The 16,709-nt window shown below is 35.8% G+C and overlaps 1 protein-coding gene across 4 annotated transcripts in view; it reads right to left on the bottom strand.

The window, feature by feature from the left end:
* LOC113692830 (ABC transporter A family member 1-like) overlaps nt 1-16,709 on the bottom strand; it is a 29,899-nt gene that overhangs the window by 7,736 nt on the left and 5,454 nt on the right. For all 4 annotated transcript variants that reach the window (XR_011815937.1, XM_072053164.1, XM_072053166.1 and 1 more), the window contains 24 exons: nt 14,862-15,078; nt 13,954-14,180; nt 13,765-13,825; nt 13,528-13,614; nt 11,758-11,990; nt 11,567-11,681; nt 11,403-11,492; nt 10,935-11,146; nt 10,712-10,824; nt 9,346-9,452; nt 8,730-8,792; nt 8,325-8,411; nt 7,324-7,422; nt 7,060-7,244; nt 6,488-6,542; nt 6,309-6,380; nt 5,431-6,138; nt 5,161-5,339; nt 3,851-4,061; nt 3,206-3,289; nt 2,536-2,577; nt 2,345-2,441; nt 665-792; nt 483-587 (listed from right to left, as the gene is read on the bottom strand). Coding sequence is in view for 3 of the 4 variants with exons in the window: in XM_072053164.1 (XP_071909265.1) it covers nt 483-587; nt 665-792; nt 2,345-2,441; nt 2,536-2,577; nt 3,206-3,289; nt 3,851-4,061; nt 5,161-5,339; nt 5,431-6,138; nt 6,309-6,380; nt 6,488-6,542; nt 7,060-7,244; nt 7,324-7,422; nt 8,325-8,411; nt 8,730-8,792; nt 9,346-9,452; nt 10,712-10,824; nt 10,935-11,146; nt 11,403-11,492; nt 11,567-11,681; nt 11,758-11,990; nt 13,528-13,614; nt 13,765-13,825; nt 13,954-14,180; nt 14,862-15,078 (3,577 nt within the window). In the remaining variant the exon portion in view is untranslated. The remainder of the gene's footprint in view (nt 1-482; nt 588-664; nt 793-2,344; nt 2,442-2,535; nt 2,578-3,205; nt 3,290-3,850; nt 4,062-5,160; nt 5,340-5,430; nt 6,139-6,308; nt 6,381-6,487; nt 6,543-7,059; nt 7,245-7,323; nt 7,423-8,324; nt 8,412-8,729; nt 8,793-9,345; nt 9,453-10,711; nt 10,825-10,934; nt 11,147-11,402; nt 11,493-11,566; nt 11,682-11,757; nt 11,991-13,527; nt 13,615-13,764; nt 13,826-13,953; nt 14,181-14,861; nt 15,079-16,709) is intronic.

The raw sequence follows: 16,709 nt of genomic DNA, 5'->3' as shown, positions 1-16,709 counted from the left end.
CGAGTCACTATCATTTTTCTAGAACTTCATTAGGATAAATTTATCTACACGATTTTGAAGTCTCCAGCACACAATTTTCTTGATAAAAGACAAAGTGACAGAATCTGTCCACCGCCCATGAGAAACATCTAATAATTGGTTTACCTCTTATGAGTTCAACAAGTATCATAGATAGGACTGTAAAGAGGTGACAAGATGTTAAAACCATCAAAAGTTATTCAACTTGTTGGAACTCAAAAACTTGGAGGTGACAAAGGCATAAACCAAAATGTAGGAAACATTCACTGAATGTATGAAAAAATAGCTATACCCTTAAAAAGACTAATGACATAAGTTGCATAATCATCATCCCATTTGTAAACAAATCCAATCGAAAGTCCATCAATTGACTCTTTCAGAACATCAAATGCTAATCTTGAGGAATCAGTTTGCTTTGAAAAATGATGTAATAAAAAACATGTTGCTGCTCTATGCATGCAAACCTTGAGAAGGGAATTGGCCCGCTCTGTAGACTTCATAAGCCCCATTATGAATGATACAACCATGAGGATAATCCCACTGAAGAACTGGACCAACAGAACTATATTCTGCTTGTAGATATACAATGTTAGTGTCAAATAGGCAGAAAAGTTCAAACTTTAAACATTTGACAGCAGAATGATACCTGTGCGAGGCTGTGCTCCGAGAAGAAGAAGGTAAGGCAGTAGGTTGATGATGCAACTGCTAGTCCATATTCCAGTAACAGCATTATGGTGGGGAAGAGGGATTCTTTTCCAATAAACTGCTCAAGACCTGCAAAAGAAAAAATTTTCAATTTGTAGATAGCCACAAACAGTGGGAACATGAAATAACAGAACTTATAAGAGGAAGCGGAAATATGAAGGTTTACACCAAAGAATTAAAGAAGTTTGAGAAAAGCTACTAGTATTTCCCATAAAATAAACCAACATCTTATTTCCATCACTTGAAATGGTATTTCCAATATAAACTGCTAGTTGATATGGTTTTTCTGTTTTGTCAGTTTTAAAAAGCAAAGTTCTTCTAAGAAGGCTGTCCTGCGTTGCTCATGGGATCAACTTTTTCAGCTAATATAAGCTTAAAGCCCAAGTCAAAACCAAATGAAAACACCTCAAAAGCAGATTTTAGCTTAAAAAGCATGAATCAACTTTTAAGCAACAAGGACGGCCCCGGCTAAACAGTAAAAAAAAATAAAAAAATAGAAGCATTTAAGTAAGATGCAGACAATAAGTTAAGCAAAGGATAGATTGTATTCTTATATAAGCTCATAGCAATTCAGTGGTACGATATTTAGCCATCTTAACAGCTTCAGCAGTCCAGAAAGTTTTGTTTAGTTTGCTAAGTTGTCTTCTTAACTAGGGAAACATAAAAGAAAGAAGAGGACTTGCATGATTAGTTTTTAGGAACAAAAGAATAAAAAGCTAGGACTAAACTATTCCACAGGGTTTGCTTTGTGAGTTACTCTAGGACACCTTAAATTTATATTTCCATCACAACCCTCAAAAATACCAATGAAACAGTTAAAACATGAAGTTAGGATGATGAAATGAAACATTAAATGCTCTAGAAATTGCTATTAGAGATGTCGTGTGCCTTTGGGGTTGCGGTGGCTAATTAAAAAGAGCTTCCCCTAGTAGGGTTTGTGGTAAAAGAATGAAGTGTTTAATTATATTGTTTGAAATGAATACTTGCATAAGTGGTTTTTCTACTTGATAATATGTAGTTGTTGAAATTATTAAAATGTATTTATCCCTTTATTCAGTTCGAAATTATGATAAAACGGACAAACTTTATTTTTATTTTTTGAAACACAAAAGTTAATCCAAAAGCACTAATTTTGAGCTTGTGCTAAAAGTACTTTTGAGATAAAAAATGTACTCCTAAATTTACAGAATGATGCTTACCAAACACCTTAGAAGTGCTTGTATTGCCTAGAAGTACCTTTTTAGTAAAAGCACCACAATCCCAAATAAGTTCTCAATATTACCCAACCATCAAACGAGATGCCCAATCTCAACATCATCGAGGCTTTACTGAACTAGTCATGAAATGTTTTTGGGACGCAAAAAGGAAAATAAATAACATAATTTTCAGCTATGTTTGAACCTTTCTCCAGTCAATGCAGGCTGATTATCTGTTTTCACGTTCATCCTAACTTTTGTTAACTGTGATTCCTTTCATGGCATTAAGGCATCTGAAAAGTAACTCTAACAACAGAAGTAAAAGCAAGGACATTCAACTGAGAACGTAGCAGGCAATTAATTACGCAAGCAATTTTCCTCCAACTGTCCATGGAACATGTAGACAGCAAAGATCAAGAACATACCAAATGCAGAAAAGAGAATAATTGCAATTGATGAAGGAAATAAAAAGCTGATGAAGTCCCACATATATGTTGAAGCCCAATATGCCAATATAGATACCTGCATTTAATTGACTGTTAAAAAGAACAAAACCACAAAAACAAAGCATAGCAATAATTCCAGAAACTGGAAACTTCGTAGAAACTGAATATACCCCACTAATCAATTGCTGATGCTTGGCTTTTACTTCATGTTCCTGCATCAAAGACAATTTGTCTTAGAAGTTTCAACCATTAGAAATTCATAATAAATACTAAATTCATCAATGAGTTATAATAGAAGTTCTCCAATTTTTTGCAATATGGGAACCTCAAATAGCAAGTGATGATAGCGAGTTTAGTAACTAACTTTGGGATCCTTGCATATTATGGGTAACAACTTTAACTTTCAGTGACTGACAAAAGTAATATACAATAGGAAACTTATAGAACTAAATTTAGTGCCAATGCTCTTACACCCAGCAGCAAAGCCAAGACCCTAGGTTCAGTTATTGATTAGAAAAAAAGATTTCGAATGAGAACTTCCAGTGAGCTTAAAAATATTTTAAATTTTTGGTTTTCAAGTGGCAGTAATTAATTTACTTTGAAATTTTTATCCCTTTGTAATATGGAATAATTGACAAAATTTCAACTAGCCAGGTAGTCAGCAAAAAAGAAAAATGAAAATTGCATAATTTTTTTCCCTCTTGCCTTAATTTTGCCTCCAAGACTATTAGAAAGTTCAGGAAAACACTGGGTCTTCTCTTTATATATCACTTACAAACCTGTTCCTGAGAACCAAACCATCACAATTATCATTTTCAAGAATGAGCTAAGGCAAATTACCTTCACAATAGCCACAGCAAAAGAGGCCGGAATAAATGAAAAGGCAATGTTAACAACAATAGCAGCTGAGAACGCATCAAGATCCTGCAAAACAACACAGTATCATGTGAAAATGAACACAAGTCAGATACAATTAATTACAGAGAATCACATGGAACAAAATTAAAATTTTCAGCAGAGAGACAGTAATGAATACATGACAACCTGTGGATATCTTTATGAGAATAAAAGTCAATAACGTTGTGATGAGGGTTTGTTTATAAATCATTTTGAGCCACCAAGCGTCAAACTCAACAATGGACAGTGCACAATAAAATGTGCACTAATAAATCCAGAACAAAGTTCACAACAAAAGTTCTTTTATGAAGCTAATGAGTATTAAAAAGCCATGAAATGACTCCAACTTCAAACTCAAAGCTTCAAGATCAGAAAGGAAGACATGATTTTAAGATATCTATAGGGTGAATACATCCAAAAAGACTGGCATATTGTTTGTAAGGTGGCCTATAATATATATTCAAACAAGTAACTAGCAATCCATCCAAAGGTATGGTTAATAGACTCATGAAATAAAGACCTCAGCTTCAAGAAACTATTTTACCATTTCTAGGGTATTTTAAATGATTAAGTAATAGCAAACCATACATGACGCTGCAGATGCTGACTTTCTGTCAGTGGCAGAGGATGATTCCGTGTCGTTATTGACATATTCTCGTTGAGGGTAGCCAGCCTGAGTATTGCTGAGTTCATCAGATTGATAAATGTTGGAGCAGCATGCTGGCAAGAACTATTATGCAGGACAGTATAACCCACCCTCCCATCATCAGTCTGATTGTCCATTACAATTGCTCCATACCTGCAAAGGGGTGCACGAAGTTGATAAGAGAACAACAGATAATGAAAGAAACATTTAGAGGTTTCAAAAGATCATATTAGATAAGGCAGAAGGACAATATTACGACTTCAATACAAGCTCTCAACAAAATGTACTTTATCCTTGCCAAACCAAATGTGATAATTTGCTACTTTCCTTTACTGCATCAGAGAACAATGTTGACTTTTCTGAACTGAAATGTTTTACTCTTCCAACATTTGTTAAAAGGTTCATTGATGCACGCCAGAGTTTTCTTAATTCTATGAAAAGTAATAATGAAAACTATATGACCAAACTGCTTTACTACCTCTCCCCTCCCTCTGCCAAATAAAAGGAAACAAAATTGAAAAAGACAATATTTACTTTGTTATTCATATTGTATTTTTACAAATCCTATCTTAAAAACTGCATGCTGAGTCAAACTAGGCGACTCAGTTTGAAATAGATGTCGCACAAAATACGGAAGGTATGGTATCAAAAAGACAACCCAACCTCAACTAATTTAGTCTTCAATTAATTGCATCATTGTCTGTATTTTTTTCTCCTTTTATTACATAAACCGAGTTGTAAAAGCTCATAAACAAGCTCTGAGAGCATCCCTGAAACCCCTTTGTGGTTATTTACTAAATATCATAAGGCCAGTAGATATCTGCAGTTAATACACTTTATCCCAACCAACTAAATATTCAATAAAAATATCTCGTTGCAAGCATGATCTATTTAATTGCAACACAACTAATATCATAAGGCCAGTAAACAAACTTATCAACTTTGTCTGAAAGAGGTTAGATTGAAGGATGAAAAAGATAATAAAGAAGAAACTTAATTCTACTTGATCAAGCAGCAGAAACAAAATAATGGTAAAAAAATTTTATTCTAGATAACCATAACAGCTACTGAGACATATAATGTGTTAAATTCATGATACAAGAAGAATGAAAATAAAACCAATTAAAACTGATCATGTACTTAATTTCATATGCAATCAGGGAAGAACTACAAATCAGAGAAAGGAAACAAGAGAGATGCTAAAAGAGTTGTCCACAATCATGCACTACCCCTAAAACTCAATACCACGCACCTTGACTCATAAGATTCATTAAAACTGGACATTAGATATTCACTCATTTCAAGAAGGGCTGGTCCCAAAGTGGGCCCTGCAGCCTGAATAGCATCATTCAATGCCATTTCAGAGTCAGGGAACTTATACAGAGTCTTTTTTACCCTCTGGATCCAGCCCCCTTTCAGATGCTTTGCAACCTACAAAGATAGCACAAACAAGGTGGCAAAATGTTATTCATTGAACAGAGACAGTTGATAGTCCACGTGAAGTTGGAAAGAATTTACTAACCTCCTGAGCAATAGGCCATGAGAGATCAAAAGGTATAGGACCTCCACCTCCACCACCACTCAGGAGAGGATTAAAGTGTGAGGTTGTGAAAGTTATTGACTGCTGATCTGGATGTGGCTTAAGACTGAGAAAGAGAAGACCAATGAATAAGAACACAGCCGGGATTAACAGCTGAAAGACAATGGTCTTCCGATCCCTCTTAGCTGATATTGCTCTCTTAATAAGTAAAGCTTTCACATGCTTCCAAAATGTTGACCTCGAAAGCACAAAACAACAGCAGCACTGCATACTTAAGAACTTAAAGACACTTAAAACAGTTGCAAAAAATAGACCACATGCCCTCCCAACTGTGGTAACTAGAAGCCCGAGAACTTTAAAAAAGTTTGTGCACTGTTTGATATGGAACACATGGTTTGGAGCATAACTTTGACAAGCTCTAGAAACATTAGAATCAGATGAAGCTGCAGAATTGTTCTCTTTAAAGCAGTCAGCCTCATCAAAGTCACCCCCTGCTACTCTCAGGAACACTTCCTCTAAAGTTGTGACAGATATACCATAGCTCTCAACACCAATATTGTCGTCATTCTCTTGACCCCTAGCTTCAGCATTGGGGTTCGATCTTCTCATACACTGCTCTATTTCTCGAAACATGCTCTCAAATGAAGATGAGGATGACAGTGGAAGCTTAAAGGAAATTTCAGTTCCAACCTGCACCACCCAAAAAAAGACACCAACAAAAAATGTAATAATCAACACCAATAAATTTAGCAGATGCAATACCTCAACGATCAATACATGTGTCATTTATCACTCATTCTCACTGCAGAAAACATGTGTCATCATTTTACAAAAAAACCAAGATGTAGACAGAGAAATACCTCACTCACACATGTTGCAGATGGAATATGTTGATACACAATATCAGCAGCTGGAGAAGCACATGGTGCGGACTGAAAAAGGAAGTTAATCATAAGGCTAATAGAAAGGGAAGAAGGCCTTTTATATGGAAAAGACTGTTGAAGACTAAAGAGTAATTTGTAATAAGAAAAGACTTCACCTTTACCAAGGTAAGAGTGTAACCAACCCCATACTGGTGCTTCAGGTAAAGGGAACTGTGAAATGATAACAAAGTCAAGGAAAGGAATTACCCAAAGGACTTCCTCAATATATACCATTTCTTCTAAATCAAGTGTTCATAGCATTCAGATTGTGGTATGCTGTTTCTAACACTTTATCTCTATCTTCTTGTCCAGTTTCATGGTCAAATTTTTGATATTTTAGTGGAATAGATGGAGTAGAGCTGTCAGGTCTATGAAATCACCTTCAGTTGTTGTCAAATCATTGACAGTATCCTTGATAGCAAGAGGCATGGACAGTATGTCTTAACTCTCGCACCCCAAAATAATAAACTCATAAGTTCATGTTTCCTATTAAACCGACTTTTTGAAACCTTGCACGCATTTATTTAGTAATTCAACTGAGACCGTAAATTTACCAAAGAACTTTTCTGTTTCAAGCTTTAACAGAATACGCATTAAATCAAGTCGGAAAACAGGAAATTTACAAAAGGCCAAACCATGTTACAGCAGTGAAAATGAGTTAGTCAAAAGATTGATCAGGGGAAAGTACCTTCCACAGCATTTCAGAGTACCATTAGCCATGATGGCTATGCGATCTCCCAGTACATCAGCTTCATCCATGGAGTGAGTTGTTAACAATATTATCCTTCCTTTCTTAATTCTTTTTATAAATTGCCACGTCAATCGCATTGAATATGGATCCATTCCACTTGTAGGTTCATCAAGAACAATAACCTTTGAAAGTGAAATGATATGATTGTAGAACATTTTAACAAGACATAATAGTCAAGAACGTTCCAACAGTCATACTCACCTTACTATTTCCGATCAGTGCAATCCCAAGGGACAATTTTCTCTTCATACCTCCAGAAAGAGCCTTGACAGTAGTACCAATTTTATCTGCAAGTCCCACCTAATGAAACATCCAATTACAAGCATTAATAAAAGAAACAGGAGCAAAGCTGTCAAGGAAAGGTAGCTGTAGATGCTACATTCCAGCAAGAAAATAATCAAAATATACGTAATGCTAAATGCATGCTGTGAGTAAAATATAGGAATAATTTCAGAAACCAACCCTGAGGTTTCTAAACACTATCACTTGGCACCCTCGAAGTTTCCAATATTACACTTACCTTCCATTATTTGAAATCTCATCTATGAAAGTAACCTTATGTCAGTAACAATGACACGGAAATTCATAATGTATGCTGAAAAGCATTTTCATTTCCCATCTATCCTTGCATGGATGGCAAGAAATTAAAGCAACTGGTTTAACTTACAAGGGCACAAAACAGCAGAATAGAAGGGGTAGAAGGGGAATCGCCAATTATTAACCAGGTAGGCTTTGCCTGCCCCCCTTGTTTTACATCCCCATGGCCTTCTTTAAGTTAAATAGATAATTCAGTGTGGACCATTGAAGGGCAAGTTGGGAATAAAAATAGTTTTCAGCAATACCTATGAATTTTGGAGTGCACTTCTACAGAGATATTGAAAACTTTTGGGGTGCTAACCGAAATAACCAGAAACCTCAAGGGCTCAGGAGTTTTCTCCGTTATTGCTCTAGTAAGAATAGGCAAGCGACCGTCTTAAAAATGAGAGCTCCAAACAAGGATATTGGTTAAGTGAATCCACGAAAACTCATTTCAACTGATTGTATGGTTGGATTGATATACAAAATGGTTTTACATCAAGATTCTCAAAAGGTCATGGCTCAGGCTATTTTATTAGCTGTCTGGTATGACAGCATCATGTAATCAACAGTCGATCCTAGATCAGTAGAAATGCATCAGCAGAATACAGCAATTGGGAACTTACTTCATCCACCACTTCAGTGACACTACTATCAATAGAGTCTTCATCGACGCCCTTTATGGTGGCAAATATTTCCAAATGCTCCTTCACCTGCAAATATTTCCAGATAATATGCTCACCGTTCCAAACACAATACTTAAACATGGTTCAGGAACAACTAAAGCTCCAGCAACCCTGCATGAAGACATCACTGTCCCCTTCTCCAAAGCTATAAATTCTTTTTTCATTTAATGCACAGGAAAAGGTGGACTGCTGGAATTAGAGCAGGCCAAAGACTAAAAGCCATGAGTATGCAATTCTTTAGGTTCCACACTTCCTCAATCCTCCCACTCTAAAGTTGACGTGATGAAATAAACATATCCATGACGTACTAATGCTGGGGATATTATTTGAGCAATAGTTACTCACAGTTAGCTCTGGAAAAAGAATGTCCTGTTGAGGACAGACACCCAAACTCTTCCGTATCTCATCCTGCAATATCAAATAGATAGTTATCAAGGTCATAACTTCAGAAAACATTCACATATAATTTGGCAAGGCAGGTTGGCCATCATATGCCCAACTAAGTTACTGATTATCTTGCCATCAAACCCTCTTATTCTTCATCAGTTAAATGAGCTTTTAAAAGGAAACAGAAAAAGAAAGACAGCATGGACTAAATAAAATACAGATGCACAGAGATTTTCCATGGAAAACCACTGAGATGCAATATTCGTTGGACAAGCTAAACTGACTGTAAGAAACTAAAAATCTTACCTTGCTTAACAAGTAAAACTTCTCACACAAAATGAAAAGAAACTTTACAATGAGGACATACAGAAAACTTCTTGCTACTTTTTGAAAAATTAGTCTTTTTTTTGCAAGAATTTAACTTTCAAAATCGCTGTTTCATTAGCAGATGCAAAAGAGACAGGCCCCAGTCAGCTAATGTAATTGACTAAACCAGACTGATGGTACTAAATATTAGTTTTGTCACTTCAAAACTTCAACTTGTGTGCAAAAATAGATAAAGAAACCACATTACCATGTCAGTCAAGATGTTCTTTCCATATATCAATGCATCTCCAGAAGTAGGACGAAGAAGACCAACAAGCATGGATATTGTCGTGCTCTTTCCAGCTCCATTATGTCCTTCAGTGGATAACCATTTAAAGCAACAATTAAATGACAAATCAAACCATGATGATTAATCATATAATGTGATGAAATAAAGGAAGCTGCATAAGGCCAAATTCTTTAAGAATTTTATAAAGCAGAGAAAAACAAATAAAAGGAGTAATTATATTCTATATTCTATGTTCATAAAAGACAAGTTTATAGATGAGGTAGCTTAAATATTAAGGTATAGCCAAAAAAAGTGAGATCAAAGCATATCAAAGTCGGTCCCCAGGTTTCACAAAACTCTTGCAGTCATTTTTTGAATACGATCTATTGTGCTCATAAATCTCCATAGATTGAACTACAATAAAGTTCTTAAGAAGGAAAGATACCTATGCCAAAAAGCAAATACTTTATGGATGCCTGACACTCTGTTGAACTACAACTTTGGCTAGGTCAGCATATCATAAAATATCTAAGCTATTACAGTCTGAGAAGAAGATAGAAAAGAAACATTCCACTCCATCAAAGGCCTCACAAATAGCCTGTCTTGCCACATTGTCCAAATGGACAAGGTGAACACAATAGTTGCATGTCACCATGATTTATAAATCCATATATAAGGCTACTAACAATCCTACAGTTGGAAGGAAGAGAGATTATATCCATACTATGAACCTTTTTGACTTCCCAATTCACAACAGAACTACTTAACCACTAAGGCTTGCTCTTGAATTCTAACTATTTGGAATGACCAAAACCTGGCATGTGATTCTTCACACCTGAACGAGAGGAGCCACATCAAGCAGGAACTTTTAAGAAAGACAGCTAAGAACAACATACTTTCTCCAAAAAAAAATAGGAGGAGCAATTCTGCTCTATCCAACCTATAAAGAATTCATGGAAAGGAGGTCTCATCACCTTGTCCATTTAGCAAAATCAAGGACAGACCCTAATAAATTGGTATAAAATCTTTTCTGCTAATTGTCTCAAGGAGCAAAACAACTATCAACAATTCCAAGTCAAAGAGACTTCCAAAACACTACGCCTTGTAGTTAACTGGTGCCAGGAAAAGCACTTCGTGCAAACTCTTGTACTCTATATAATGGGATGCAACCATAAGCATCAAGCATTCCAGAAGAATATCAATCACAAGCATCTTCAGAAAAAAAAGCAATCTTGTTAAGCACAACAGAAGATAACAAGATTCAATTACAAATGCAAATATAAGTCAAAAGATCCAATTTTCTCATAAAACATGTCATATGTTGACATAAAGTGAATGTGAATACCAAGAAGAGCAAGAATCTGGTTCTCATACAGATTTAGCTGCAAAGAATTTACAGCACAACATGTCCCCATTTTTGTCAGAAACTCCTTGTGCAAATTTCTAATCTGAATGCATCTGGAAAATATAAAGACAAAGATCACATTAATAATTGAAGAAATCAGAGGCATATGACAGGTATTTGTTTGAAGATTAAATACAGGGGCAACTAAACGCAGCACATGTACCGGTTGTCAAGCTCTTGTTGCCTCATTTCTAAGCTCATTGCTTCTACAGCTGGGTTATGTACATCCTCAACAGGACTAGTCTCTTGCTTTACATGATGGTCAGTTAATTTTTCTACTGTACAGGAACGACCACTGGTACTTCTCTTCCTCCAAAAGGATATCTGAAACATGAAGTTCCATGGATAACGTATGCCATTCTCCTTTGGAAGGACCTGAACACATCAAAAAATAGTTAATCATTAATGTGTAATAAAACTTAATCAAGGAAAATCTCAAAATATTGATGAAGATACAAAGTCTATTAAAAAGGACAACCCCGTTAAAAAAATACAATCTATTGGATACTAATGATCGGTTCAACTTGTAGAGATGCCCTATTGTAAAGAGCAATTACAGCAGCTTTTATGGATATATTAGTGCACACACTCCTGGCAGAATCAGAAATCAGACAAATTATTGAGTATGTACCTTATCCAGGTAAAGGCCCATTCCACAATACACTACTGTGTCAAACAACATCATCAGGAGACAGACCAAAAAAGAAACTCCAGATGACTCCTGGAAAAGCATAAAACTTTTAAAACTATGAAATATGGTCTTGGAGAAGAAATATGACAATGCACAGAACATACACGCCAGATGTTGCTCCAACGAAGTCCAACATGAGCACGTTCATAGTCAGCAAAGTTGACTGATCCCAAAGCAAAGGCAGTAGGTGAAAGGACAGAAGCAGTGACCTTTAATGCCCTACATGAATAGCATGAAGGGATTACTTCCTTGCAGGAAAACACAATTTGTTATCTGACATGCCAGCAATACTAACATAGAAACAGCCTCATCATTGACTGTGTAATATGGGAAGAAGGCCCCCAGGAAAGAAAGGGTCCCAACTGCCACAGCCGTTTTTGCCCGTGAGAAGAAAGTCGAGATTAGAAATGACAGCGATATTGCACTGAGTCCAAAAGAAAAGAAGTAGATGAAAACCAGTGATTTGTCACTGTACTCGAAAAGAGTATTCATAGTGCAAAGAGTCAAGATCCCAGAAGAAACTGCAAACTGCAAAACAAGCAAAAAGGAGTTTTAAAAGAGAAATGTAAAACCACACACAAAACTTGGCAAGAAATTGCCTGAACATTTAAAAACGAACTTACCCTAATTGACGACACAGAATATACAGTACATGGCATACTTCAAAAATGACGGTAAAACCATCCAAGAAAAAATTATCAGACCAAACAACAAAACCATTTGTGATTCTTAATATTAGCATAGTGGATAGTATATTTTAGTAAAACGGGAAAACTGGTAAGACATGATTGGAAAACAAGATAACTAGCAAGAACACAGTTCCTGATAAAATGGATCAGGTAAAGTGCAACAGGAAAACAAAGAACAGAATTTTTAAGTACTACAATCACAAGAGAGTGATCTTGAAGTGGGAAATCAGGAACACCAACAGTTACAAATTGCAAAGTAAAACTAAGGAAATAAATTTGGAAACTTAGCCACCATTACAGTAACTTTTCTTAATTGCTTAACGGACACTAATTCCAGCAGAGACGACAAAAAATCAAGAACCTGGGACTAAGCTTTCCCATAATTTACTAGTGTTTCACTGCAGACAAAGTGTATGACCAGACAAGCACAGTAAATAATTTCATCACAAGACAGAAGAGACTTAATCACACAAATGAAATAACAGACTTGCCTCCCCCTTCCATTCTAGGAAGACACTTGTCCAGTAAAACTTTTCTGGTTATTTCCCTCTCAAAAGGTAGACATGAAGCTCTATATAGGGAATCTTGCTTCACCTCTGAATTTGGGCATAATTTAAGAGCCGAGAGTTGAAGAAACTTGTCAAGGGAAATACTAAAGGTCATCTTCCAATCACACCAAAACTTCTAAGCGATAATTCTTCCACTAAAACCAATCCAATTAAGCTACAGAGATAATAGAGGTTCAAAATTTCTTAACAATGAGCTAGACTCATTTTCTTAATTAAAGGCCTTGTTACAACTGCTCAAGCTTGATCCCTGTAGCTACCACTGCTATTCTTTATTCAATCCCATCCTTCCAATGAGGCATTTAGGGCTTCCTCATCTCCTTTTGGATCAAGGTGCTACCAATGATACAACTGTCACTTAAAGTATCTTTCATTCTTTTCTTTCCCATGCTTTCCTATAGAGAGTTGTCATATCCCAACTCTGCCTTCTTTCTTTGTGTCCCTAAATTTTAGGTAGTGGTCTCACAATTTCAAAAGACAGATTTCATTGATTGTGGCAGAGTCTGAAACATCTTACACACAAACTAGATGTTCCATTACTCTAAATAAAATAAGGTTACTGCTACTTTATTGCTATCAGGTAGATAGAAAAACAATCTTCAACAATTAGATCAAGCAAAATCTCCAATTGGTACATAAAGCCTTCCATTTAAACTTAGCAAGGCAATATTTCCAAGTAATAAAAGAGGATTCATCCAATGCTTAGAGGAAAGCTATCAATTTGAAGTACTATTTATGACTATAAATAACAGCCAACATGAAGATGTAATGCCACAATAACAGTGCAAATCAAAGAGAAGTTATTTTTACCTGCAAAGCATATGTTATCCACCAAGAAAGAAAGAATATTTCATCTTTCAATCCCATCATGTAAAGACCTTGTTTTATCTTGTGCTCCTGAAGTATTAGCAGTTCAAATGAACTCATATCAAATGCTTTTAAAGAACAAAACTTTCAATTTTTAGTTTTAGCCAAAAGAATGCAATTCAGAGGAAGATCACAAGTTCGGATAGACCAAAAAAAAAAAAAAGCATACATATGACTGACCTTTTCAAAGACAGAATAGCTTATAAGACGAGATATGGGGTACAGAAATCCAAGCAAGTACCTGATCAGAAAATTAAAAAAAAAAAAATAGTTTCGATTGAAAGTCAAAGAAAGAGTATTAAAGCTTGCACAGAAGTCAGAAAACTTGAGCAAAAAGACCATAAAAAAGAGAGGTTTTAATATACATACAGTACTCCCATTACTTTCTTGACGATTGACTGGAACTCATCATCAGTATATTGACGAGTTGGAAATGGGACTATGCTTATGTTCGAAGGACTGAACTGGGTCCAAGGTACCTCAACAGCCGACCTTATGCTGGCTGATTGCTGAGGCAACCCACGTTCTTCAATAGATAAATTAGCTATATTCTGCTGGGAAACAAAAATAATGAAAGAGTCCAGGACTTGTTGGAGCTGTAAGAAGAAAAGTAGGAGCAAAAATCTGATTAATGGCTCTGCAGAGGTCCGATACCAAGGAAAAGAAAACTTATAATAACTTCACGAACTGCAGTTCATTAAAAAGGTTAGAATTCCAAACAGGAGAAAGTAGAAGACAAACAAAGTTATTAAAATCATCCAGCAGAAGCTTCAGTCAAGCTAAGAGGTGGCAGCACCTAGTTCTCTAACAATCTTTGCATACAGAACATCACCCAATGATTAGGATAAACTTTCACAGGTTAGCTGACATGCTTAAGAACTACTAAAAATGGATTATTCCACAATCACCAAGTTTTAAAGACAAGCATCAAGTGTAAACATTTCAAAAAAGAGGAATTCACCCCAAGAAACCTACTTTCAGAACACCGTCTCCATTTCCCTGCAGTGTAAGAAAAGCACTAGAACCTAAGAAACTACCTTCTCAACTAGTCTAGTATTAGCCAAATAAAGATTATACAAGAAAGCATTTTTGAAATGTAATTCTATTAAGTTTGTGAGCTCTGCATCCAGGACTAAATGACAATTGTGTTTAATTCATATGAATAATGTGACATTAACTGCTCAAAATGTTGAGAAGAGTCATAACAGTAGAAAAGCAATTTTCGGATGAATAAAGAACAAACTAAAGGCTACAAGAAAAGGGAGACAGAAATGTACCGTCAAAAATCCACTAAAGCCATATTGCAAAATTGGAACTGTATTGACCCCTAATTCCAAGTCATTCATATAAGGACCATTCACATCCATGATTGTTCTGACATCAGGGAATCCTGAAAAAGCCCATGTGTGGTTCAACCTTATGCTGTAATCAAACATCTCAGGACCTTGATTGTGAAAAACAACTGCTCCTCTAATTTTTGGATTTGTGAAGTTCCTACACACACCAAAAGTGAAAGGAAACTAAGATTTTTCTGGAGATTATAACCTGGAACGATGATTTCCAATTTCAAGTTGAACTTTTCTAAGCAAGAGAAAAGACCACAAGCCAATAACCACAGAACATGCAAAACTAAATTTTCTAAGCAGCTAATATCATTGACACAAAGAAGACTTGTATACTACTGCATAAGCAATGTAAATCAGTTGGTAGGAATTAGCTGTAATTAGTCTAAGAATACAGCTATGTAATTAGTCTAAGATAGCTGCTGTAATTAGTCTAAGAATACAGCTGTATATAGTCTGTAATTACAGACTATATACAGCTGTACATGGCTGACCATTTAACCTAGTTACTTGTATAAATAGATCAATGAAATATATAAAAGATATACTTTTTAGCATATTTAATAACTTGGTATCAGAGCCTTGGGGTTTTTCCTTGCTCTCCTCTTCTCTGAAAATTCCGGCCATTCTTTCAATAGCCCACACTGCTGAAATTTCTTCTCTAAAACACTAGTCATCACAATATGTCAACCAAACCTGATGTTGAATCTCCTAACAGCAAGAATCTCTCCACTCTAACCATACAAGATGCTTCTTCTTCCATCCACATTAAATTGGATGGCACTAATTATCGAGTTTGGTCCATGATTTTGGAGATGCATATTGCTAGAAGAAAAAAAATGGGCTATATTAATGGAAAAAAAGCTGCACCAGCAGTAGATGATTCAAGTTATGATGAATGGGAAGCTGAAGATTCTCTTGTCAAATCTTGGCTCATTAATTCAATGAGTGATAATCTGATATCTCACTTTGTACAATGCGGCACAGCAAAGGAAGTTTGGGATGCTGTAAAAAGAAGTTACCTTGATGTATCGGATTCCTCTGAAGTTTATGAACTAATGAAGAAGACTTTTCATTTACAACAAGATGGTCGGCCTCTAGCAGAATATTACAACGAATTAAACTCAACCTTTATGGAGCTCGATTATCGACGGCCCAATGACATTGACATGACATGTGCTGCTGACATTGAAAAATATAGAAATCGTATTGCCGAAGTTGGAGCATAGAAATCACTATATACAGCTGTACTACATCAAAGATAGGAACTACATCAAAGTCCGATCAATTTCAACATGCTTTGTCCGATATAGTGATTTCTATGCCCCAACTTCGGCAATACAATTTCTATATTTTTCAATGTCAGCAGCACATGTCATGTCAATGTCATTGGGCCGTCGATAATCGAGCTCCATAAAGGTTGAGTTTAATTCGTTGTAATATCCTGCTAGAGGCCGACCATCTTGTTGTAAATGAAAAGTCTTCTTCATTAGTTCATAAACTTCAGAGGAATCCGATACATCAAGGTAACTTCTTTTTACAGCATCCCAAACTTCCTTTGCTGTGCCGCATTGTACAAAAGTGAGATATCAGATTATCACTCATTGAATTAATGAGCCAAGATTTGACAAGAGAATCTTCAGCTTCCCATTCATCATAACTTGAATCATCTACTGCTGGTGCAGCTTTTTTTCCATTAATATAGCCCATTTTTTTTCTTCTAGCAATATGCATCTCCAAAATCATGGACCAAACTCGATAATTAGTGCCATCCAATTTAAT

Source organism: Coffea arabica, chromosome 6c, assembly GCF_036785885.1.
Source record: "Coffea arabica cultivar ET-39 chromosome 6c, Coffea Arabica ET-39 HiFi, whole genome shotgun sequence".
Classification (NCBI taxonomy): Eukaryota; Viridiplantae; Streptophyta; class Magnoliopsida; order Gentianales; family Rubiaceae; genus Coffea; species Coffea arabica.
Note: the sequence above shows the minus strand (reverse complement) of the source record. Positions and strands in the feature narration are given on the sequence as shown.